This window comes from Watersipora subatra, chromosome 1 (genome assembly GCF_963576615.1).
Source record: "Watersipora subatra chromosome 1, tzWatSuba1.1, whole genome shotgun sequence".
In the NCBI taxonomy this organism is placed as follows: domain Eukaryota; kingdom Metazoa; phylum Bryozoa; class Gymnolaemata; order Cheilostomatida; family Watersiporidae; genus Watersipora; species Watersipora subatra.
In genome coordinates this window covers 25,119,412-25,145,344 of record NC_088708.1, presented here as the reverse complement: position 1 = coordinate 25,145,344, position 25,933 = coordinate 25,119,412, and the positions used below count along the sequence as shown (strand labels likewise).

The following is a 25,933-nucleotide window of genomic DNA, read 5'->3' as shown; positions in this document are numbered from 1 at the left end:
TGACAGTAAATGCGTATTAGTTACCCATAACACGATCAAAGTTAATGTCACTGTAATGGGTGAATTGTGGCTGCACAATTTCAGGGGTGATTTTACTATTTCAAACTGCCCATGACAAAAATTTTCAGTACTTTGGCTGTATCTGCACTAATCGCCAGCTACCCATCTGAAGCAGCTGGTCAAAGTCTACTGCTTAGGCCCTAGAGAATCCAAAAACAGTTTGATTTTTAGCAATTACAATGGATCCGCTATACGACATTAACTCGTTCCAGTGCAAGGGAAAAATGTCATATAGAGGGGTTTAGAAACCCATAGCAATTCATAGTAAAAATAAAAGATCCTCAACACCACTGGCTAGCCATGGAGTTGAAAATTATATTATCCAGATGCTTTTGAAAATTGATGTGTCTACACAGCTGATGAACTTATATGCATGATATTTATGTCCCTTAGAGCTGTCCTCTACATTTCCAAAATCATTTGGTTTTTCAAGAATGAGAAATCTGCTAACTGAATGTTGATGGTTCACCGCATTCAGCAGACAGACCGGTTACCAATGATGTCATTAACCATCTGATTAGGGATGAAGGAGCATAAAGAGACCTTTGATGTTCTACTCTATAGACAAGATTAATTGCTACAGAAATGCTGTCAGGGATAGCAGCTTTACTGCATGAGCACGCCAGAGAAAACGGAGAAGCATCGGTTTAGTTTTGTCAAATATACACTATTAGAGGGTTGGTAAATATTTTGTTCCCCAAATATTACCAATATGCTGTGAGAGCTAACGATCACATGACATCATTATACAAATGTAAACAAATCAACTATTTTCGCAGTTACTTCCTGGCAAAAAATCTGTGTAAGATACATTACTAATCTTCATAGAATTACTATTATAAAATTTGGCTAAAGTGGAAAACTCTGACTGCTCTGAAAAGTCATCACAATGCTGTTTAACTGTCTTTAAAGCCGCACTTTACTATCTATAATGTGAGCGGGTGAGACACAGATAGCAAATGTTCCTTTAGATCCTTCTGCTTAGCTTGTGAGTGTAGCCTCGACAGGCATATATGAAACAATGCTAAAATATCTATTGTCAAAAGCATTCGTATAGCCATACAAATATTTTATAAACTTGAAGTTTATCCACACGCCACTTTCAATGATATATGGGTGACAGAGTAATTGTCTATCGGTGATCCATGAGTATATCCAATAAAATCATTCTCAGTATAAAGCCAACGCGTTCGACTATCATAGCCTACAAATATAAAACTACATAGAGAGATCTGGGGCTAAGGGTTTAATGATGCATCGACGCACATGCTATTATCCACTGTCAAAGGACCCTAACTTCCTTGGTCATCATGCACCCTTGTGCAACTGATGCAAAGAAGAGACTAACTCAATTCTCCTATAATTGTCAAGAGTACGCGAGTGAAATCCCTATATAGCCCCTTTATGTATACCCTATGTGTAGAGAATAACCAGAGTGACAACCAAAGTTGTAGACTACATTGAAAATATCCTTCATAGAAGATTTTATTCCTCCAAAGACATAGTTACAAAACAATTTTTATTTTCACCAAAATATATATGAAATAAACTTAATAAATTCTACTAGATTATTATACTGAAACCAAAACAGACCAACTGATATTAGTTGATAGTAGTATACGAGCAAATGTCAACATTGATAGCTTACAATGTTTATTGTTTTTTTGCTCAAAATGAAGCAAAATAAATAGATTAAGCTGGTTAAAATATTATCTAGCCTATAAGTTCAAATTTACATCAAATATTACATAAATTTTCAAGTTAGAAAAATACCAATCAACTAATATTAGTTGATTGGTAACTTATGCTTGTTCTTCATCGCTCTCAATTTACTGTATCAACGACTTTTTAAAGGTCATTTACACTTTAGTGGTTATTAGTTTGTTGCCTTATTTAATTATAAAATAAAATTACATTAAGTGAAAGTTCTACATAACCAATTGATATTAATAGCAACAGTAGAAATTACCGCGTGTGGACTTTCATACGAACGGGATGTCATTTCTTGTAGTTGCAACCTGTAAATGTTACTATTTCATTCATCAGAGACTCCTTCATACGACCTATTCCTTGAAAAGTAAACTTTGCAGGAAAAGCTTCCTTCGAAAAAACACATCTTTGTAGTTTTGTGCACTTCCATACAGCAAAGTATTCTAAGAGGGACCAAGCATTGAAACATGGGAACACCATGAATATTGTAATCATGATTGGCAAAACGTCGATGAACCAAAACAAAATTATTTCTAAAACAATATTAACTATGACACCAGGCAGCTCTCCTCTACTATTATTGCCAACCAACAAATACTCCCTATATGCATATATGGCAAAACACTAGAACATCTCTATATTTTAGTGAAACTAAAATGGGAAAGTGTGCAGATGCTGCAATTATTTTGGTTGGGCAAGTTTGAAATCAAAACAAGAATTCTACTAATGTTAGACTGCCGATGTTCAAGACTGTTCAATATGTTCGATGACTGCGCAGATATTCGAGCTATCGCAATCTTTACCATAGTAGAAGCCCTCTGTCCATCCACAGCCACGGTTGCAGGTTGAAGAAAGAGTACATCATACAAGATTTGAACTCACAACTATTAGCATGACAGACCAGCACTCTACCAACTGTGCCACTCCACCACACTGCTGCTTAGCGCAATAATTGTGTACATACTTATTACACCTGATGATATCTCACGGTGCACAGGACTGCCAGTTTACTAGTAGTGATATGATGTTGCGAGTATTAATAGCCAAAGGCCCACAATACATATAAATTCCTTAGCAATACAAAACTAAAATATTTGGCGGTGGGCCAATATATTTATTACTATTATTAGTAATAAAATTAGTTTCCAGTAATGAATTTTAGGCTACCTTACATAAAGACCTTCAGAAGCCCCAGACAGCGGAAAAGAACACGATAATAAATAATTGCAAAAAGAGTTCAAGGCTTTTCAGTTAGTTGAGGAGATATTCAACTATGTAACTATAATAACAAGACTCGAGGTGTGCCTTCCACCTTTATTACTGCTCGTGCACAAGTCTGCTAGACGATTATTCATTAATCCACGTGGAGACTACTCTTGATTAAAGTTAAGTCATCTCCCCCGTAATAATTTTTATCTACTTGGCCGCTGTCATACCTTCTCACCTTTTTCATCACAATAGACAGTATAGCGGGTAAGTTTTGCATCACATTTAGTGACTGATGTACTGTAACAACGTCACAGCTGTATTTGGTAACGAAGAAAATTGGACGTGAATGTTTGTTGCATTTAGGGAAACTCGGTAAGTTGCTTATTTTCACCAGCCGTTTCTGCATAGATTGACAAAACAACGGAGGCTCAAACGTCGATTATACATGCTTTGAGCTAAAATTAGACAGCATTAAAACTCTTCAGCCAAAACAGAGCTTTGTTGACTCATACAGGAGACACATAGCAACTCTATATGCAGATTTTACCATCATTCCCGTCATAAAAGAGCTACATAAAAATTTAGCATGTCGGCTGATGCAGACATAGTTGACCACATTGCTGTAATTTCAGAAGCAGTATTCAAGTCTAGCATACTGAGACAGAGGAATCCGATATGGTATGTTTGAACAAGGAACACATACGTAGTAAAACTAATCTGTAATATACAGAAAGGTAAAGAGCAAACCTTGGCAGACAACTGCGTCAGAGCGGTAGAAGAGACGGAGGTAACGCTGTAGGTATCCTCCCGACTGGCCACTCTTCTCTGTAGGTCTTCAACTTTGACTCTCATGTGGGAATTCAACGTGGGCAGGACCTGGACACAAGCAAACCATGTGTAATGGAGCAAAGAACCTGGACACGAGCAAACCGTATTCAATTGCGTAACAAACAAAATCTGTCACTCAAAGCACCTCTGGAGGTGCTTTGAGTGACAGATTTTGTTGATTTTTTGACATTTAGTTTTAAAATCTGTCACTAAAAGCACCTCTGGAGGTGGCTGCAAAAAACATTAATCTTCATGAGAAATAGTCTACGTGAAATAGTCAATACGATGCCATTTTAAACTGATGATCGGCATTTTGTAGATTAATTACAAGTTCATTTAGAGAAACCATAGCAATTAGAGCTGTGCTCAAAAAACTCGTACATGTTAAACTTACGAAGCTGCCATGTTTTGTAACACGAATACTCAAAGTAATATAACGTATTTACAGTTTACCATGCAGACAAAGGTAGAGAATTTGAAATATTTTTCTTACAAAATATTTCTATTGTCATCACTCGAGAGTTTGAGAACCAAGCGCCATGTTGAAGTAACCTTAACTACTTGTCCACCTCTTCCTGGACAGACAATTGAATTGACCAAATTGCTTGAAATGGGTTTGTTTATTATTGTGTTTACTTAGATAGTCAACACGTGTCACCTTTGGGCGTCCTTAAATATTCTGACTCAAGCAAATTAATGGCAAACATTCTGCTTGCTCTTAGCAAATACAGAGCTACCTTTAGCTGACACGCAAAATCTATGCACTGAATGTTTGACCTTAAATCGCGTTACGAGGCTACAAACAGCTCATAATTCTTACCTCTGCGACTAGACAGTCAGAGTGGAACTTATGTTGACATGGGAAGAGGTAAAAGGAACGGGTAACCAGAGGATATGAGCAGAGAGAGCACTTGTCTGTGGTCCTCACTACTCCTGATCTACAACAGTTAAGATGACATGTACTATATAAGGAGCACTTATCTGTGGTCCTCACTACTCCTGATCTACAACAGTTAAGATGGCATGTACTATTTAAGGAGCACTTATCTGTGGTCCTCACTACTCCTGATCTACAACAGTTAAGATGGCATGTACTATATAAGGAGCACTTATCTGTGGTCCTCATTACTCCTGATCTACAACAGTTAAGATGACATGTACCATATAAGGAGCACTTATTTGTGGTCCTCGCTACTTCTGATCTACAGCAGCTAAGATGGCATGCACCATATGGGGATGTTTTTGCTACCTTGCAAAAAGATGATTGGAGAAATGGCAAAAAATAGCAATGCATAATAATATAAAAGTAATAAATTACATTAATAGTAATACATAATAATATACATGTAAGTAATAAGTTACATTAATGGCAATATATAATAATATAAGTGCAATAAATTACATTAATAGCAATATATAATAGTATAAGTGTAATAAATTACATTAATAGCGATACATGAGTAACAAATTACATAAATATAGCACTAGATCGGTCAAATTTGCAGTTCCTAGAATATGAACATCTTCCAGAAGGAAGAAAGTCCTCAAGCTGCGGCTATCCTTGCCAATATTTAACCAAAGTGTGCACTGTTGTAGGAAAAGGTGAGGGGTGTGGGGATTGAATGAGGCGCTGATTTGGAGACTGATCAGGGCATAAATGAGGGCACCGTTGTAGGTACTGATGTCGAACAGGTGAGAGCGCCGAGTTGAGAACGAATATGGACACAGATGAGAGCATAGATATGGGAACTGTTGTAAGTGGTGATGTGGGCACTGTTGAGGGCACTGTTGAGGAAACTGATGAGGGCACTGATGTGGGCACTGATGAGGGCACTGATGAGGGAACTGATGAGGGCACTGATGAGGGCACTGTTGAGAGAACTGCTGAGGGCACTGATGAGGGCACTGATGTGGGCACTGATGAGGGCACTGACGTGGGCACTGATGTGGGAACTATTGAGGGCACTGATGAGGGCACTGATGTGGGCACTGATGAGGGCACTGATGTGGGAACTATTGAGGGCACTGATGAGGGCACTGTTGAGGGTACTGATGAGGGCACTGATGTGGGTACTGATGAGGGCACTGTCGAGGGCACTGATGTGGGTACTGATGAGGGCACTGTTGAGGGCACTGATGTGGGTACTGATGAGGGCACTGTTGAGGGCACTGTTGAGGGCACGGATTCAACAATAAGACTGATATGTTGGTGCTTGTTTAAAAATACTTTATCATTGCATATCATTGGTTAATTCTGTTACCATCACACACGCTTTTTTCACTTTTATATGTAGCTGACAACGATAATCTCACCATATGTGAAAGATAGTGTGACAGAAAAACCGAAAACAGCTTAAAAAAGTAACTTCATTAAACGTCTGCATTATTAAAAGATAATGAATATTATATTACATTATATTATAAAAGGTTAAGCAGAAAATATCATGCTTATTTTGTGACAGTCATAGCGTTAGACAGAAAAGAAAATTGCTTCATGTCACAAACTCATTAAACTTTGCGCATGTGCTCAGAGGGTGCTTATGGGTAACTTATGGGTAACTCATGGGTAACTCATGGGTAACTCATGGGTAACTTATGGGTAACTTATGGGTAACACATAGAGACAAATATATTAGCTCGTTTGCCATAAATTTCTTTATAATCTATAAATATTGTAGCATACTCAATTCACACAAGGTTAACACCACCATGAGATTTGTCAACGCAGCGTAATTATCTATCTTGATTAGCAAGTAACTCTTGACCACCAAAGCACGGAGTATTACATAAATGTGCAAAGAACTTGATGAATTGAACTCAAGGATCTAATTTAACTGAGTACAAGATCAGAGCTGTCACGTAAGAATCAGCAGGGTTCACACGGGTACGGGTTGGCGTAGGGTTGGCAGCCGGTTGAGAGCGGCAATATATATCAAATACTCTGAGGCTATAAATAAGCATCAAATACTTTGAGAGCCATTTTATACGAAACGCTAGTCAACCACCTGTGCAATTATACCTTGCAAGCGGATATTTGTATCTAAGACAGATAACCACTGTATAAGCAATCTGTTTCCTTGATGAATAAACAGTGTAGCCATAGCCTTAAGGCAATATCCTTCTTCAAATAAACATGGTCACTTTCACCTAGAGAGATATCAATATAAATAGGCAAATGTTTTTAACTAATGATCTAACTATTCTTTAATAGTGTAATTATAACACCAGTTATTAATCTATACCAATATTATGGCAGATTATATTGATCCAATGTTTTATCAACTAGCTATATAGACACACCCTATTGTAGATTGTATAACTCTATCGTATAACTTTATTGTAGATTGTATAACTCTATTGTATATTGTATAACGCTATTGCATATTGTAAAAGCCTACTGTATATTGTATAGCTCTAATTATTATATGTTATACATACATATACATAGATATATATATATATATATATATATATATATACATATATACATAGATATATATATATATATATATACAGGGTTACAAGAAATGATCTGGTGTATTGCAGCTTGGCAGGTGGGTTTAAGAAAAAAAATTTCCTGATTCATTCTTGGCATGCCTGAGCTGGTGTTAGAAAGGACAAGCATGAAAGGCTTACGGAGGCGTACACAAATAGTGCTACAAGGAATTTTATTGATGCTGACATGCCATTTTCCATTCACAAACTGATTAAAATAACATTTTTAGTCGTTGAAAGAAATAATATAAATAATGATAATTATTTTTGCGACAGAAAAGAAGCTGTCAATCTACAATGCCAAAGATTTCCAAAAGGAATATCTCTAGGTTACTTAAAAAATTTAATGCAAGATTTCCATAATTAGTGGCACAGCCAGATACGCTAGTTGTTGCTCCCCAAGCATCCCATATAAGGACTATGGATGAATCTGCCGACATACTGACTACCCTATACTCCATCTTTCAGACACGTACCGTAATATACTGTAACGCAGACACGTACCGTAATGTACTGTAATGCAGACACGTACCGTAATGTACTGTAATGCAGACACGTACCATAATGTACTGTAACGCAGACAAGTACCGTAATGTACTGTAATGCAGACACGTACCATAATATACTGTAACGCAGACACGTACCGTAATGTACTGTAACGCAGACATGTACCGTAATGTACTGTAACGCAGACACGTACCATAATATACTGTAACGCAGACACGTACCATAATGTAACGCAGACACGCACCGTAATGTACTGTAACGCAGACACGTACCGTAATGTACTGTAACGCAGACGCATCTACATAATGCTGAACATTTTGAAAATCAACTAAAATCAATGGTGAGAAATGGTTAGAAATGTTGAACACGAGCCATTAGTTAATGGCACAAACGTAGTCATGACATTACTATAGCAAGTACATTTGGCTAATGATCCTACAGGCCTAGAGATCTTGTATCAGAAGGTCATGTTTGAAATAAAAGCATCAAATGCAAAACATAACCATAAAACATCTTCCTAAATGTATAGATATACTTTTTAATTGACAGGTTAACACTAAAATCCTACATAGTTACCATATCGATATAGATATGAGATTTAATCTGTTTAACTGAGCTGTATCTATCAGAAAGTTTTAGGAGAATTGCCAATGGCAACTTTCCAGATTAAATTTGCTACGATAACCCCTGGCAATTTGATATTAATTTGACTTGTAATGCTGAATTTTGCTAGCACTAGTACTGCAAGCAATACTACTACACTATTCTATTAACCAGCAGAGCGAGTGTCAACAGTTTTCACTGTTTTATATATACTCAACCCAACTGTCTCGTAGATAGCATAGCGCAGAGGGTCCAATATGCTGTAAACTACTACTGGTTTGTAAATAAACTTTTTTTTTAATTTTTGGCCGCAAGAGTTATGTTTAAGAGAAGATAAAAATAGAATGAAAATGGTTGTCAACCTCGTGTGGTTTATTAGAAACAAAACTGATTAGCTGAGCACATGCCAACAATATAGTCATACGCAGTACTTACAACAATTACTAGCGACTTACCTAGGTGAAGCTACATTTAAATCTACACACGACCCTATGCTAATGCTTTGAGCTTTCCATAAGACAGACTCAGATCTTATTGTAATCAGTCTAACACCAAAATTAGATCACAACATCGAATGACTTTAACAACTAAAGCTTTGAAAGTTTAAAAGCTTCGTTTTTATGTAGTCTCCAATTTGAGAAATTGGGCTTCACATCTCACAGTAATGGGAGTGTCAGATTTGAAACGCAAACATTATAACCTCTCTCTCTCCCTCTCTCGCTCTCTCTCTCTCTCCCTCTCTCGCTTTCTCTTACAAAACAAGAAATATAGAAATCCGATGCGAACTATTCCTAAAAGAGGCAAATAAATTTGCTAGGATAGCCATGTACGACACAGCTAGATTATGCAGTACCAGATGGAACACTGATCACATATTACAAAAACATTTACACAAAAGAGAAAATTTGTTGAAACTACTGCAATCTTTCAAAGAAGGTCTAACGCTTTTTTATTGTTTGATTTCCAAAACATTATTATATCTAGACATTACATATCTACCATTCCATACATATATCGTATATCTACCATTCCATACATATATTGCATATCTATCATTCTACACATCTATCATATATCTACCATTCTACCATCTACCATTTGTTAAGTCTATTAAAAGCATAAAGAAGATGGCCAGTTTCAAGAGAGAACTCAGGTTGTATCTTTTAATGTGCATAAAACCGATAACGACAAGCCCAACGCCACAACTAGCTATGCTGTTGCGTATTATGGGCTTCATCACTCCTCCAGCTTTTTTCTTTTGCTCAACTAATTTTGTTGACGAAAATAAACCACAAATCACAAATGCTACACATATATCGTATATCTACCATTCTATACATCTATTGTATATCTACCATCCTACACATCTATTAATTAACTGACTTGTGACAACCTAATACAAAGACAAACACGTTTTTGAGATAAGATATATATCAGATTTATTCTTTATATCAGATAAAGAAAAGATAAATACTATTGTCTACTAAAATTTGACCATTTAATGTCATTTTATATACATCTTTGCGCGCCACTTCATAACTCATTATCGATATGCCATCAGCTTGACCAATTTAACATTCAACATTGGGTCAATTCATCCAATTAACCCTTGAAAAATAGAATACATTTTACTGTATAACATATATTCATGGTGTCCTTTATATAGTGTCAGCTTCACCATGTATAAAGCACTAAATTGTGACGCCATTGACTTCCACCAATCACATCACAAAATCTTTAAACATATTGCCTTATCCCAAACTTGCTTGTTTCTGTATTGATGTTAAAGGTTTCAAAATACTGCGTAAACTTTGTCCAAAATATTTGTATTTACCCTTCCAAACATATGACAAACATTTTCTATTCCATGAGCAAATCGTAATACATCCACCATCGTATGTTTCAGTTTATGAACTTGCTGTTACTACAACCTTCAATTTATTATCCCGACTCTTCCGTAATACTATTAGATTACCAACTTTTAAAACACTTTTGTTCAACTCTCTCAATAATTCCTGATTTCTGTCTTTGCATTGTTTTCTCATTTGGCGCGTAATAAAAACATCATTTTGTTGATGATTATTGATTACCAATGCTAATAAAAAGTTATACGTACTGAAAAGTTATACATACTAAAATGGTGATGTGCTTCAGTCAGTTAACATACCATAAAATATCTCTCAATATTTCTTACTTGATTCTAAAGTCTTGAATCTGTTGGCGAATTTGATCAGCGCTTTTGGTTGTCTCCTCCATGTCAGCCTTAAGAGAAGTTATGTGTTCATTGTACTCTGCCAGAGACTTTGTGATGGCTTCCTGTGAATGGAAAAGCTAGTGAATTTGCTCTAGCAATACTCTATTAAACATATCATCTTAAAAACTTTAAAACTCGGGAAAAATTTATAAAGAAGAAAAGAAATATTTAGGCATATGTTATATAGCCAACGTGTTTGCAACAGACCAGAGTAATTTAATCTCCCCAATAAAAGGTAATACGAATGAACTATGCATGATGAATCCAGATATTAGTTGGGAGGCCTTGACTCTCCACATGGGTCGATTTCGAAGGATGGAACAACTTAAAACAGGAAGTGCTCAAAATATCAGTACTATATTTTCAACTATTTTATAAACAACGCTTGGCAAAACCTTTTACGAGGAGACAACTCCAAACTAGTGCCACTCATTTCTATATGAGACCTTGCAGGATAATGACTGAAAGGGTTGTGCCGTGTGTCAGCTAAAACATCGACGTAGCTGTCAGCATTTAATAGAATACGCTATAAAATCTACCAATAAATGACGAATAGAATGCTTTATGACAAATTTGCAAACAAAACTAAAGATAAAAGAAGACAACTACAATAACTAACCTTTCTTTAAGATCAGTCTAGCATTTATTATATTACATGTACATGTATTACATTTATTATATTATTCGTACTAAAGCCATTCTACCTGACTCGATGAAATTCAAGTGTATTAAGCATAGGTGACAGAAAACTCCTAATATGTGTAGCAAAAGTGCATAGAGTAACCTGTTATAGTATTTGAGCTTTTATTACAGGAGATTGCACGGCCATCAGCAACATGTTTATGGTGAAACAGTTTAATAAAATTTATGAAAGAAAATAATGATAATTTTAGCAATGAGTCATGTCTGATTGACTCAATACAACCGGAGTGTTTTTAGCGAATCATAGGATTGATAAGTGGCCATAAGTGAACTATACTTAATAATACCTCTGGAGTAATCTTCTCTTCTTCTCTAAAATGGCGCCTGTATTATAATTTGATTACAGACCAGGAGACTTGAACGTAGCAAAAAATGACTTCGCAAATAGAAAACAATTTTGAGTACACAGACTATCAATATTGCTTACGAATAGAACATTTACCTTGAACTTGTCGATTGTAACAAAGTCAGGGAAGAATGGAAGTATGTCCTCGATCTTAAGTAAGTCACACTCTTTAAGCACCTTCATGGCATCATCAATGTTTTGTTGCTTCTCAACCACGTGACGCGCTGAAATTGGCAGCAGATTATAGCACATATTTTGGAAATGCACCGAGATGCGTTTTAAAAGATATGAAACTCGATTGAAAAAGCCACACATTGTTTTCTATGAAAATGTTGATTTAAAAGTGATCAAAAATGATAAATGACAATAATAAATTCATACGGATTTACAATCAAGAACAATTGTTTGACGAACTCACCAATGTCCAGCCACAATTTTTTTCTTTCTTCGTCATCAGATGGTTTGTGTGCATTCTCTTTCGCTAATGACAAATCTACCTGCAATAAGATCAACTAACTAAATGGAATCTGATGTTAGTGGTAGATCCACTCAAACATTTTGGGAGTATTAATAGATGAACATAATGCAGTAGAATTGAGAGCAAGTTGCTGCCAACTCGCTGCCAACGGTTAGTAAATCCTGCCATCATTATTCTGAATGAGATTGAAAGATTTCTCAGAACCATCTATAAGAAAAACGGAGATTAAAAATCAATGTTAGTGTTACTACTGCGATTGCAGCCATGATCCTAATGACTGAGCGCTACCATTGGACAAAAGAGCCAATCAGCTCGCTTCTTTGAAAAACTGGCTTCACAAATGACTGAACTGAGGCTGGCAATTATTAAAACATAAACAGCTAGCTCAAATTGTGTCACACGTCTATAAAAGCAACAGCTAAATCCACAAATTCTGCACACTGAGAACAGTTTTATAGAAATAAAAGAAAAGTTCCAAAACAAAATATACATGTACCGCTCTAAACATTTAAAAAAATTAAACAAGCCCAAAACATGGAAATTGAAGACAGGAATTTAGGTAATAAGCCCAATAAGAAATGAAAAGGTAATGTGCAAAACTTTCAGCTGCGGTCAAAATTCCGCCAATATATTGCGTTTCAGAAATGGATGTGAACATAGGATTAGCGATAAGGGGTTTTCATCTTTTCTCTATAAGTAAAGACAATGCGAAGACATTTCCAAGATACGTAACCAATTGCATTGCCTCCTTTCTCAAGTTTAGTCATTAATTAAATGATTCCCATAGTCACATTAATAAACCAGTAGCCAATCAGTTTACAGCATTTACACCTTAAATTAATAAAGCTAGATTTTAAAATAACAAACTATTATGTAAAGCAGCAGCTTCTGACAGATCAAAGGCTATTTTCTGTTATTACATCAGAGAGAACCATTCAAGCGTTAAAATAGAGAAGCTTTCATACGTAGCCTCTGTACCTCAAGTGCAAGATTGACCGCTTCGCTGTAGAGTCCCATGGTGGAGTAAATGTGGATACAAGCTTTGTATAGCCGTTTCTCAGAGCATAGTCTCAGGGCATATTTGAGGTCATAGTTCACACTTTCAGCATCCTATGAAGTACTCCACAAGTTACAGCAATAAAGTACATCCAAATATTGTACTTGTCGTAATCCAATTGATAGTTAATCTATTTCATGCAAGTACCATGGTGACCTTGGCACCTTTGTAAGCTAAGAGTTTATAATTACATTTGCTGTTACAACTGCATACTACTACAGAAAACCAAGAATATAAAAACTCCTAAAAAATAACACACCTTCACTCACAAACTTTTATGTAGAACAATATCTAAATCTATCTCAAATATTAAAATATACAGATACGAGGTCTGATCCAAAAGTTCCCGGAATTGAGTTGTATACTCGTGCATATTCACACGATGGAAAAACCCATTGCAGGGTTGGCTGGAAAACACCTCTGGAGTGTTGTCACAAAATTTCAGGTTGCTATGACAATGCGTTCTCATGTGAGCTAACGATATGTCAAGGTCTGTCCGGTGCTTCGGTATTTTAAAAATTTTTTTTTATCATCATGTCTAATAAACAGGAACAGCGCATTTCCATTAAATTTTGTGTGAAATTAGGAAAAACAAGGATATTACGACCTTTAAAATAAAGTTTTGATCATTCTTGAAAGCTTCCTTAAAATCGTTGCAAGCGTGCATCCTGAGCTCGTTTTGGTCATCAGTCAGCAAGCTTGGCACGAACTTTGCTGCGACTCGTTTAATCTGTTAAAAATTGTTTAAATTGTCAGTTAAAACTTTTTGAACAGTTCCAAAGATAAGTCCAGTCTCTCAAAATATCTCTAATGGTTAAACGTCGATCTGGCATGATTAGTGACCTCACACTGTCAATTTACGAGCAGGTTCTTGCCGACGCTGGTCTGCCAGACCTCGCGTCATCTTCAGTGCTATCTCTACCTTCACAAAAACGTTTGTACCACTCAAAAATTTGTGTTCTTTATAGACCAGCATCTTCAAAAGCAATAGTTAACATTTCAACTGTCTGAGCACTTGTTTTCCCTAATTTCGCACAAAATTTAATGCAAATACGCTGTTCCGATTGATTAGGCATGACGATAAAGTTGTTAAAAAAAATACCCAAGCACCGGACAGACCTTGACATATCGTTAGCTCACATGAGAACGCATTGTCATAGCAACCTGAAAATTTGTGACAACACTCCAGAGGTGTTTCCCAGCCAACCCTGCAATGGGTTTTTCCATCGTGTGAATATGCACGAGTATACAACTCAATTCCGGGAACTTTTGGATCAGACCTCGTATATACGTAGTAATATATTGGTAGTAATAGTAATATATATAGTAAGAGTAAATCTTAATATAGAGATATATGATCTCAGTTTCGGTATATTCTAGATGAACAATTTTAGTCCTAGTTAGAAGTTCAACTGATGTTTTTATGAATCATATAAATTATTTTCTAATTATTTTGATACATCAAAAATGGACTGCCACTAACCTGTCCTTGAACTTTGAGATACTGGAGTAATCTATCCGCGTCAAAGTCAGCGTAGAGAGATATAAGGTAGTTATGTATTGCCTGGTCTTGATTTTTCAGTGATCGTATGCAGAACTCAAGGAATCGTATGGCTTCATGAGTCTACAAAGACAATGGACGGACAACTTTGACAAAGAGGAACAATAATTTTACTATAATAAGAGCCATGTTGTCCGTCGGTCCGAATACACGGTAGAAAGTTGAAAAAAAGATCGCTTCACATGGGTGTTGAACTCATTCGTATAAAAGTGAGACACTAGTAAGTTTCATGGAGTGGTGAGACAAACACTTTTATGAAGAAGAAGATATGACCATTTAGAGCAGGGGTTCCCAACCTTTTTCATTCAATTCCCCCTTTTGCCTTTACATAATTATGATTCCCCCCGCAATTTTAACTCGCATGACTAAAAACAACCGATACAAATTATAATCCCATTTTATTGTACATATCTAAACGTATAACAACATAATATAATTTTTTTTACAGCACGCTTACAACACAACAATACATGACCTTCAGCATGGCAGTGAATTGGTTTATGACTAGCTTAACTTACTATCCAATCAAAATCTGGATAGATGTGTTCCCATATATCTGGGTTATGACTAGTAGCTCATTATTAGCAACTAGTGTTATAGAAAAAACCAAAATTTTAAATGATGAAACCTAAACTCACCCGGTACTGCAGGACATAAATTTATCAAATCAGACACCTCTCTGTTCCCCCCTTGTATATTCAAAATTTCCCCCTAGGGGGAATTCCTCCCTGGTTGAGAACCCTGATTTGGAGAAAATTAGAGGAACTGATAATTCTTTTAACAAGACGTGACAGACAACTTGTGTGATGGTGGTGCTGACAATGTAAAACAAACAACTCATGAGGAAAATTCGTGAGCTGTTTTTCCATTGCGTTTTTAGCCAATTCCAGAACAGTTGAATATATTACAGACAACTGCAAGCTAAGAATATCGAAAATGAAAACTTCAAAAAAATTTTGTTGTTCAAAACATAGCAGATACTCTATATTACACCACACTTTATCATAGTTTTTCATGCTTGTCGACTTCTCAAACTAAATATTCTAATGATTATTTGGTTTTAAGGAATGCTAAACATGCCAAAACTTGAGAATTATCTTCTCTTTTGTCATGACCATTACAGTAAGGAAGGGATAACTTCTGCAATATTTTGCAGTAGTTCACCGAGTTTAGATAAATGCTTGTCTAAACTAAACTATAAATCATTTGGTTGGTGCATTCAGTAGATGCATTCAATAGATGCATTCAGTAGGTGCATTCAGTAGATGCATTCAGTAGATGCATTCAGTAGGTGCATTCAGTAGATGCATTCAGTAGATGCATTCAGTAGATGCATTCAGTAGATGCGTCCTAAACTGTCCTTTTAGCTAAGTTAGTTTCACAATGAGAGACCAATTCCTAAAGATAAATCTGTATTCACATTAAGTCTGTCTGTTCAAATGCATAGCTGATAAACAGCAGGCAAGTAAAACGCATAAGTACAACTGTTAATGATTTCAACTAGGAATATTTTTAGCTGGCTTTATATAAAAATTTTTAACCGTGGTTTAAATGATCAACATCGCTTCAACAAGACAATCGGCTAAACCAGACCATACCCTATTAGTTCGTTTTAACAAGGGTTGACTATATCGAACCTTCTAGAATATTAATTCAACACTGAATTCGGACATAAACTTCTCCAGTTGCTCAAATGACCAGTCATAGTGATTATAAGATAAAAAGCTTGGAGCTAATCATCACTGCTATGTAGACTGCTATAATGTATATCAAGGTTTACGGTAATTACAAATATTATAAGCAAATTGAATGTATTTCCTGTTTAGTTTAGGTGATACCGACGTGACTATAATAAAAATAAAGACTATCACAAAAACTAACCTGTCCAGGGGCTAACTTTGTCACCCCATACTGAACCAGTGATGGAATGAGTTTTTTAGGGTCAGGTCGGGCTTTTGAGGGGTCTTGGTTGGAGTAAAGAGACTTCCACAGGTCGACTGTAGCTGCTGGCTTGTGCTGCATCAGCAAGGGTGAGAACTTGTACACCAACCTCACATCGCCCTGCAAGCAATCCATAGGCTATGATCCTCTTCTGTATATAAGGAGGTGAATGAAGGGGAAGATGTAAACAATGTTCTTTTATAAGACAATAGTCTTGTAATTTTTATATAATAGCCATAATACTTATAATATATAATATTATATATAATTGATGATATTATATAATATATAATATCATCAAGACATCAGTTGAGTTTAACATCTAAATTTTGATATGATCTCCCCCCTTATAAACAGCACATTCATAGCATCTAAAAATTCAGCGGCTTGATTATTTATAGTGAAATAAAATTTTCTATTATTACTCTTGCCTCTTTACAACAACCTCACAGACAACAAGATATAAATAGAACATAGAGTCTTGTCAAGATCTGACAGTACTAGTAGTCTAGTATTAAAATGTAATGTTCATTTACAAGTATTTGACATACGGTATGTATGTGAGTGAATACCGGTGTAAGAAATTAGCTATGTAACCATTTGTGGGAGTGCAGCATGCTTGAGAGATTTAATATCTATACACAAATAAAGGGGAGGTTTGCAAACAATTTAAAGTAATCCGTGAATAAGTTTCCATATCTAACATAAATAAAAAACTGTTCCTATCCTAAATTTTTCGTCATCACAAAAATATCTAAACATCAGTCGAAAGCCAAAAGAAAGCATCTCAGGGTAATAGCTGCCAATATACAGCATCCTTGAAATAGCTGTCGAGTAGAGTTGAAGTTTTATTTGAGAAGAGAAATGGAGTCAATTATGGAAAGTATTTATTAGATTAAAGCATTAGAAAATTGGAAGTCAGGTGTAAGTTTGCTTGAGTTTAGCAATGATAAAACATTGACAGCTTTTAAGTTGCTAACACTCATTGAGTTTCATTTGAGTTTTTATTTGACCTTACATTTGACCTTTCATTTAACCTTTCATTTGACCTTTGATTTGACCTTTGTAAATATTATTTTAGTAAGATCTTTAATCATACTAGTCATGAGTTACATCAATGCATTTTTGATAATAGTAATAACCATAGATATAGCAAACCCATTGTAAACATAGTAAATGGGTTTATTATATCTATGGTAATAAACAAACATCCATTTGCATGAAATAGGTGTTAAACTGTAAATTAACAACAATGTTTTTGTAAATTTTTGTATGAACTATTACAACAACGTTTTTGTGTAGCTCTCTTTTATATTGTTCCCATCCAGTGTTGATACAAGACGATGATGAAATTTATGATTTACTAGTAATCTAGCAGTTTCGTGCGCTGTGAGAGATTGTCACGGTTAATAACTATCTACTCAATAATCCTTGGATGTGGTGGTCAAGTGGTGCAGATGGTAGTGCGCTTAGCTGGTAATCCCAATATTCAGGTTCGATTCCTGTGTGATGTAATCTTTTTTTCTAATGCTTTTAGCGTGGCTTCGGAGAGATGGACGTGTTTCTTATTATAGTACAAAAAGATTATTATTTCCTCTGGTACGAGAATTACTTTATTTCAGGTCATATAAGGATTTAGTTATACATAAATAAAGTCAAATAGTGACCCTTACAACTGCCTGAAGCTGCTCGATGGCCGGCTCAAAGTTGTTGTTCTGTAGCTGATGACTAATGACCTTCTCATAATCTTTCATAAGATCAGCGAAGAAGACGAGGTCATCGACATTGCCATGGGATGCTATGAGATTGTAAATCATTGACTTATTCTCAGCCAGACACGTCTGCAAATTACATGACTATATCGTGATTGCGGCAAGACCCTAAGTAGAAGGCAGATCAAAAACGTAGCAATAATTGAAATATTGATCGTAACAGACAGAAAATAACCAGTGTGTCTGGTATAATAATGCTAATAGCAGCTTTGCAGCGGAGTTAGCATAATAAGGAAGGAAAAGTATTAGTCTCATTTTTGACTTTCATCTAAGAATGCGTTCCACTCAAACACAATCAGATGATAACCTATGATATGATCACCTTAACCACACATTTACCAAAGAAAGTTCAAGCGGGCACCTGACTCAGAATTCAAATTAATTTTCAAGGCACTATGTTTGAGTTTTTTTAAACAGCGCAGTTTCTTAGGTGAAAGCGGATAGATTAGCAAAGATTTATACAAACATATAAATATAAGCATAATAAGAACACAAGCTACGCTATTCAAACTGTAGCTAATCTAAACTAACATGAATTACATCACATGTCTCTATTACCACTGCTACCTCTGAGCATTGCAAAGCCTTCCCTTTTATTGAGATGTCGTTTCAACTTACTTTAAAAACATCGTTTTTCTTTTTAGTGATTATCAATTTATCATTTTACATTTATTCATTTACATGGTTTTATATAATGTTTTTGTTTTAATGTCATCCGTAGTTAAACAGCAGTACTTCCTAAAGAATTATCGTAAGCTTTGGAATGAATTAAACAAATGATAGTGCAAACCCTATTGGGATATTTACTCCAGCATGCGACAGATTAACCGTAACACCTTGAAACGAATTAACTGTGTATGTAGAGCTTTGACTGTACGTATTGTCCACCTCACATTCACTTTCCATAAATACTAGCAAAGTTGAAGAGATTAATAGAAAATGTACGGATAAAACTAGAGTGTAGACTAAGAACCATCCTACTGCATTACTCCTGGATCGGGGTGTAGACTAAGGACTATCCTACTGCATTACTCTTGGATCGGGGTGTAGACTAAGGACTATCCTACTGCATTACTCCTGGATCAGAGTGTAGACTAAGGACTATTTTACTACATTACTCCTGGATCGGGGTGTAGACCAAGGACTATCCTACTGCATTACTCCTGGATCGGGGTGTAGACTAAGGACTATCCTACTGCATTACTCCTGGATCGGGGTGTAGACCAAGGACTATCCTACTGCATTACTCCTGGATCAGGGTGTAGACTAAGGACTATCCTACTGCATTACTCCTGGATCGGGGTGTAGACTAAGAACTATCATACTGCATTACTCCTGGATCGGAGTGTAGACTAAGAATCATCCTACTGTATTACTCCTAGATCGGGATGTAGACTAAGGACTATCCTACTGCATTACTCCTGGATCGGGGTGTAGACTAAGGACCATCCTACTGCATTACTCTTGGATCGGGGTGTAGACTAAGGACTATCCTACTGCATTACTCCTGGATCGGAGTGTAGACTAAGGACCATCCTACTGCATTATTCCTGGATCCGATTAAGGGCCCTTTACATGCCACTATGGAAACAGATTCACACAGATAGAAATGTAAAAACTTGCTCTGAGGCTTTTTTTGGAAAGAAAAAGCCGAAATTCCTCCTGCATAACCTCAAGGTCATGGGCAGCGCTGTCGTTCTGCAGTTCCATGGCATCGGCAGCCTGGCCAAGATGATTTAACCATATCTCAACTAGCCAGGTAACCAGCATTGTCACTTGTACCATGTCCTGTCAATATTAAGGTTAAGTAACAATAGTGCTGCAACTGATATGATAACTATTTTGAAACATAAAAACGTCTCTAAAAATGACAGAAACCACTTAGTACATGATGAGCAAAGGCAAGCATCTTATAGCATGCACGAATTATGACTGAAGAGCCCAGCGTTGAAGCCTGTATGTACCATTTATGAACAAATAAAATAATGCATGTAAATACTATTTTAGAGACATGCTAATTTCCCATCTTAACCCTATTACAGGAAAAAGACCTTTTTGTCATTTTACAAAATTATGCACGGTGGGCATAGCGCCGATTTCGTTGTTGCTAAGAGCATCCTTTTGTAATGAAAAAATATCATTAGTCGACGGCCTGTGTTTGTGGTCATTTTCATCCAATAGGAGAAGTCAATATACCGGTAATAGCAATCCAAAATGATCTATTTGAAAAGTATCATTATGGTAAACATTCGTTTTACCTGCTTGCCTTTGCGCAACTTCAATGACTATATTTTATATTATGACGACTTTCAGACAAATCTGCGATCAAGTATCAAGTGTAAATACATGTAAAAGTATTCCAAGCGCTAAAAGATACCTAATGGTAAACAAACCGTGTGCAGTTTGTGGTAAACCGAAGAAACTGGGCAAAGGATACAATAGAAGCAGAATCGCAAACTGATATCCTGATTGTGGTATGGGACTCTGCAAGGGAGAATGTGGTATGGGACTACGCAAGGGAGAATATGGTATGGGATTCTGCAAGGGAGAATGTGGTATGGGACTCAGCAAGGGAGGATGTAGTATGGGATTCTGCAAGGGAAAATATGGCATGGGACTCGGCAAGGGAGAATGTGGTATGGGACTACGCAAGGGAGAATATGATATGGGACTCTGCAAGGAGAATATGGCATAGGACTCTGCAAGGGAGAATGTGGTATGGGACTACGCAAGGGAGAATGTGGTATGGGACTCTGCAAGGGAGAATGTGGTATGGGACTCTGCAAGGGAGAATGTGGTATGTGACTATGCAATGGAGAATGTAGCATGGGATTCTGCAAGGGAGAATATGGTATGTGACTCTGCAAGGGAGAATGTGGTATGTGACTACGCAAGGGAGAATATGGTATGTGACTCTGCAAGGGAAAATGTGGTATATGACTATGCAATGGAGAATGTGGTATGGGACTCTGCAAGGGAGAATGTGGTATATGACTACGCAAGGGAGAATGTAGTATGGGATTCTGCAAGGGAGAATATGGTATGTGACTGTGCAAGGGAGAATGTGGTATGTGACTACGCAAGGGAGAATATGGTATGTGACTCTGCAAGGGAGAATGTGGTATGTGACTATGCAATGGAGAATATGGTATGGGACTCTGCAAGGGAGAATATGGTATGTGACTATCCAATGTAGAATATGGTATGGGACTCTGCAATGGAGAATGTGGTATGGGACTCTGCAAGGGAGAATGTGGTATGTGACTATCCAATGTAGAATATGGTATGGGACTCTGCAAGGGAGAATGTGGTATATGACTATGCAATGGAGAATGTGGTATGGGACTCTGCAAGGAAGAATGTGGTATGGGACTCTGCAAGGGAGAATGTGGTATGTGACTATCCAATGTAGAATATGGTATGGGACTCTGCAAGGGAGAATGTGGTATATGACTATGCAATGGAGAATGTGGTATGGGACTCTGCAAGGGAGAATGTGGTATGTGACTATGCAATGGAGAATGTGGTAAGGGACTCTGCAAGGGAGAATGTGGTATGTGACTATGCAATGGAGAATGTGGTATGGGACTCTGCAAGGGAGAATGTGGTATGGGACTCTGCAAGGGAGAATGTGGTATATGACTACGCAAGGGAGAATGTAGTATGGGATTCTGCAAGGGAGAATATGGTATGTGACTGTGCAAGGGAGAATGTGGTATGTGACTCTGCAAGGGAGAATGTGGTATGTGACTACGCAAGGGAGAATATGGTATGTGACTCTGCAAGGGAAAATGTGGTATGTGACTATGCAATGGAGAATATGGTATGGGACTCTGCAAGGGAGAATATGGTATGTGACTATCCAATGTAGAATATGGTATGGGACTCTGCAATGGAGAATGTGGTATGGGACTCTGCAAGGGAGAATGTGGTATGTGACTATCCAATGTAGAATATGGTATGGGACTCTGCAAGGGAGAATGTGGTATATGACTATGCAATGGAGAATGTGGTATGGGACTCTGCAAGGAAGAATGTGGTATGGGACTCTGCAAGGGAGAATGTGGTATGTGACTATCCAATGTAGAATATGGTATGGGACTCTGCAAGGGAGAATGTGGTATATGACTATGCAATGGAGAATGTGGTATGGGACTCTGCAAGGGAGAATGTGGTATGTGACTATGCAATGGAGAATGTGGTAAGGGACTCTGCAAGGGAGAATGTGGTATGTGACTATGCAATGGAGAATGTGGTATGGGACTCTGCAAGGGAGAATGTGGTATGGGACTCTGCAAGGGAGAATGTGGTATATGACTACGCAAGGGAGAATGTAGTATGGGATTCTGCAAGGGAGAATATGGTATGTGACTGTGCAAGGGAGAATGTGGTATGTGACTACGCAAGGGAGAATATGGTATGTGACTCTGCAAGGGAGAATGTGGTATGTGACTATGCAATGGAGAATATGGTATGGGACTCTGCAAGGGAGAATGCTTCTGAAAGCATAATTCATGACTAACATTGTCACAAGCATGTTTTATTTCTAAATAATATCTTATTCTGCATTAAAAAACATATTTCCGTAAATAAATATACAGGCATTAATCAAAGTGAATCATCAATTTTGAAAATTTTCACTTTTGTGATAAATTTATTTACCCGTATGATGCTGAAATAGCCTCAAAAACTTACCTGCAGAAGGGTTTTATGTTTTATGATAGATCAGCCCTATTAATTTAGGCACTAATATAATGAAGCATTAGTTTGGAGAATTTACATAACCATGTCTTAAATGCTGCTTACATGTAAAGAATTTTTCATGAATGTGACGAACCCACTTTTAGCATAGGCCTCATCAATTCCAACTCAGTGAGTCACCAGAAAAGAAACTGAATGGCTGAAGCAAGATCTCCTACAAATTGTGCCAGTCGTGTGTTTCACCAAAGTTGCAATTGCAAACAAGCGTATAAACTACCTTGTAACCGCCAGTTGATGGTACTCAAATAGTTGAGGCTTTTGGAGAACTCAAGTGTAGAACTAGCAGCGAGTTACGGAAATTGGCTATACTTTAAAAGCAGCATTCAAGTGTCAGCAAAAGTTGATATAAACTTTCGTGAACATTATTCCCCATTTTCCCCCGATTGGAATGGTGGCCAGTTCATTCACAAAAAAGATCTACAACTCCTTTAACTAACTGAAGATCATGCAGACTTCAGATATGTTTCTCTTGCTATGAGGTGAAGACCGAGCTTACTTCAGACACACCATTCTAATACCTAATTGATGCCTGCGCTTACTTCAGGCATGTTGTAGCACTGAAGTTTCCTCTCCAGATAAATTCTCAAGGCTACTTCCTTTTTAGCCTGTATAAACTTTAGTGTTGTCTCTTCGAAGGACATCTTCGTCTGTGCATAATACTGCGCACTGTCCTCATACCTGCGAAGCAAATAAAAGGAATGACTTCAGACAGGTCTTTATAACATATATGAAAAAGCTATACAATTTTTTGTACACATATATGGTTCTCTTATCTGAACTTAAATACAAACAAAAATACAACACAGGAAAAGGTTAGAAGCATATACTGCACTAGCCGAATTCTCGGCATTGCACGGGTATTGAAAAACAGGTTATAAACAGTGACAGGCAATGTAGTTGCCTGCTGTTGGCAGGCATGGTAGTTGCCTGCCACTTGCCATTAGCATGGCACATTGCCGCTGACTAATGTGAGTAAGCTAGCAAACTTACTAATAAGAGCAAGCTTTAGTGATGTTGTGTAATGCAGAGTGCTATGCGTAACGCAAAGTGCTATGCGTATTTTAACCGAGATAATGGCTTATATTGCCAAACCAATCCGCTGCACCTCGGGTAACTTAATTGGTTAGTTTGTCGCCTGGGGAACGGGAGGTTCCAAGATCAAATCCAGCACGATGCGGATCTTTCATTCTTAGATTTTAGTAGCTATAGCTGGATGGATTGAACGACTGACTTTGAGATTTATATAAATTATTATACATATGGTATACTTAGGAAACTACACATGGTGAGTAAATCTATCACTTAATATAAACATGAGTGAAAAGTCGCTACTCTCTGACAGTACATATCAGTTGTTTGAGAGGACACTAGCGAGCGGAAAGACTGCAGACGATGACTATAATCAATATGAGTACTTCAACATTATAACTCGCAAACCTATCAATAGCATTTGTGAATTTGCGAAAGGATGGTTCACAGTGTATTGCTGTACATCAGAGTTGCCTTCTCGATGATTACTCATCGACTATGTGCTCCGCAAACTGATGATATCGCCATGACGACGCGAATATGTCGGGAAACGTTGCAGCTGTCAAACTTTCATAATACCGCACCATGTATCCACGATGGTCTGTGCAATGTGTACTACATCGGCGGTAGTGATTGGCTATTGCGGATTGCTTATCGATATTTCACTTCATAATACGTACAGTTGCTGCAGGACTAGCATGTAATGTTTCAACGACTGTACTGTATGAGAATGTTATGCCATGGGGTGTTTGCTGATGTGAATGTGGGAGGGTTTGTGATAATGCAAACAGTGTTATCATTGATGATCACGAATGTATTGTGGGACTAACCCGGCATTCTGTGGTATACAGTGCACCTTCAGGTATAGTAGGAACCAGCCTTGAACAAGTTTTCACGCCGTTGGTTGTAATTTTAGTATTTAATACCAAATTGAAATGAAATCAATACGAAAATTTCTACAATTAGAGAGTTTTCTTACAAGCCAAGAAAGCTTTCAGAATCAGCGCAATACTACTTTATTAAACTATCTCATTAACATAAACATCTTCATTAGAACTACTAAAAAGTCTTATAAAGTTAAAGTTGTTAACTTCACAACAATAGCTAAAATTATTACATATTGTCTGCAATGCCATTCTGCACAAATAGCAAGGTTTGACCATCAGACAATTTACCACAATAGCTCAGTCAAGGTTGTTACTGATTATTTTTATACATCAAATGACTGCAGCTGTTTTTTGGTAACTTATCGCCAATTTTGGTGATTTGGCGACATAAAAGACTTGGCTTAGTGACACGGTATCAACAGATCGCTTCACCTGAACCTGACTCAACACGACACGGTATCAACAGATCGCTTCACCTGAACCTGGCTCAACACGACACGATATCAACAGATCACTTCACCTGAACCTGGCTCAACACGACACGGTATCAACAGATCGCTTCACCTGAACATGGCTCAACACGACACGGTATCAACAGATCGCTTTATCTGAACCTGGTTCAACGCGACACGGTATCAACAGATCGCTTCACCTGAACCTGGCTCAACACGACACGGTATCAACAGATGGCTTCACCTGAACATGGCTCAACACGACACGGTATCAACAGATC

General features: G+C 37.1%; 1 protein-coding gene across 1 annotated transcript in view; it reads right to left on the bottom strand.

The window, feature by feature from the left end:
• Nucleotides 1-25,933, bottom strand: part of LOC137385846 (vacuolar protein sorting-associated protein 18 homolog) — a 45,744-nt gene that overhangs the window by 7,588 nt on the left and 12,223 nt on the right. Inside the window, exons 11-21 of the mRNA XM_068072420.1 lie at nt 23,824-23,962; nt 20,147-20,311; nt 18,425-18,592; nt 16,692-16,871; nt 14,733-14,873; nt 13,171-13,302; nt 12,133-12,211; nt 11,811-11,938; nt 10,607-10,728; nt 4,628-4,745; nt 3,727-3,855 (exon numbers count right to left, since the gene is read on the bottom strand). Coding sequence (XP_067928521.1) covers nt 3,727-3,855; nt 4,628-4,745; nt 10,607-10,728; nt 11,811-11,938; nt 12,133-12,211; nt 13,171-13,302; nt 14,733-14,873; nt 16,692-16,871; nt 18,425-18,592; nt 20,147-20,311; nt 23,824-23,962 — 1,501 coding nt within the window. The remainder of the gene's footprint in view (nt 1-3,726; nt 3,856-4,627; nt 4,746-10,606; nt 10,729-11,810; nt 11,939-12,132; nt 12,212-13,170; nt 13,303-14,732; nt 14,874-16,691; nt 16,872-18,424; nt 18,593-20,146; nt 20,312-23,823; nt 23,963-25,933) is intronic.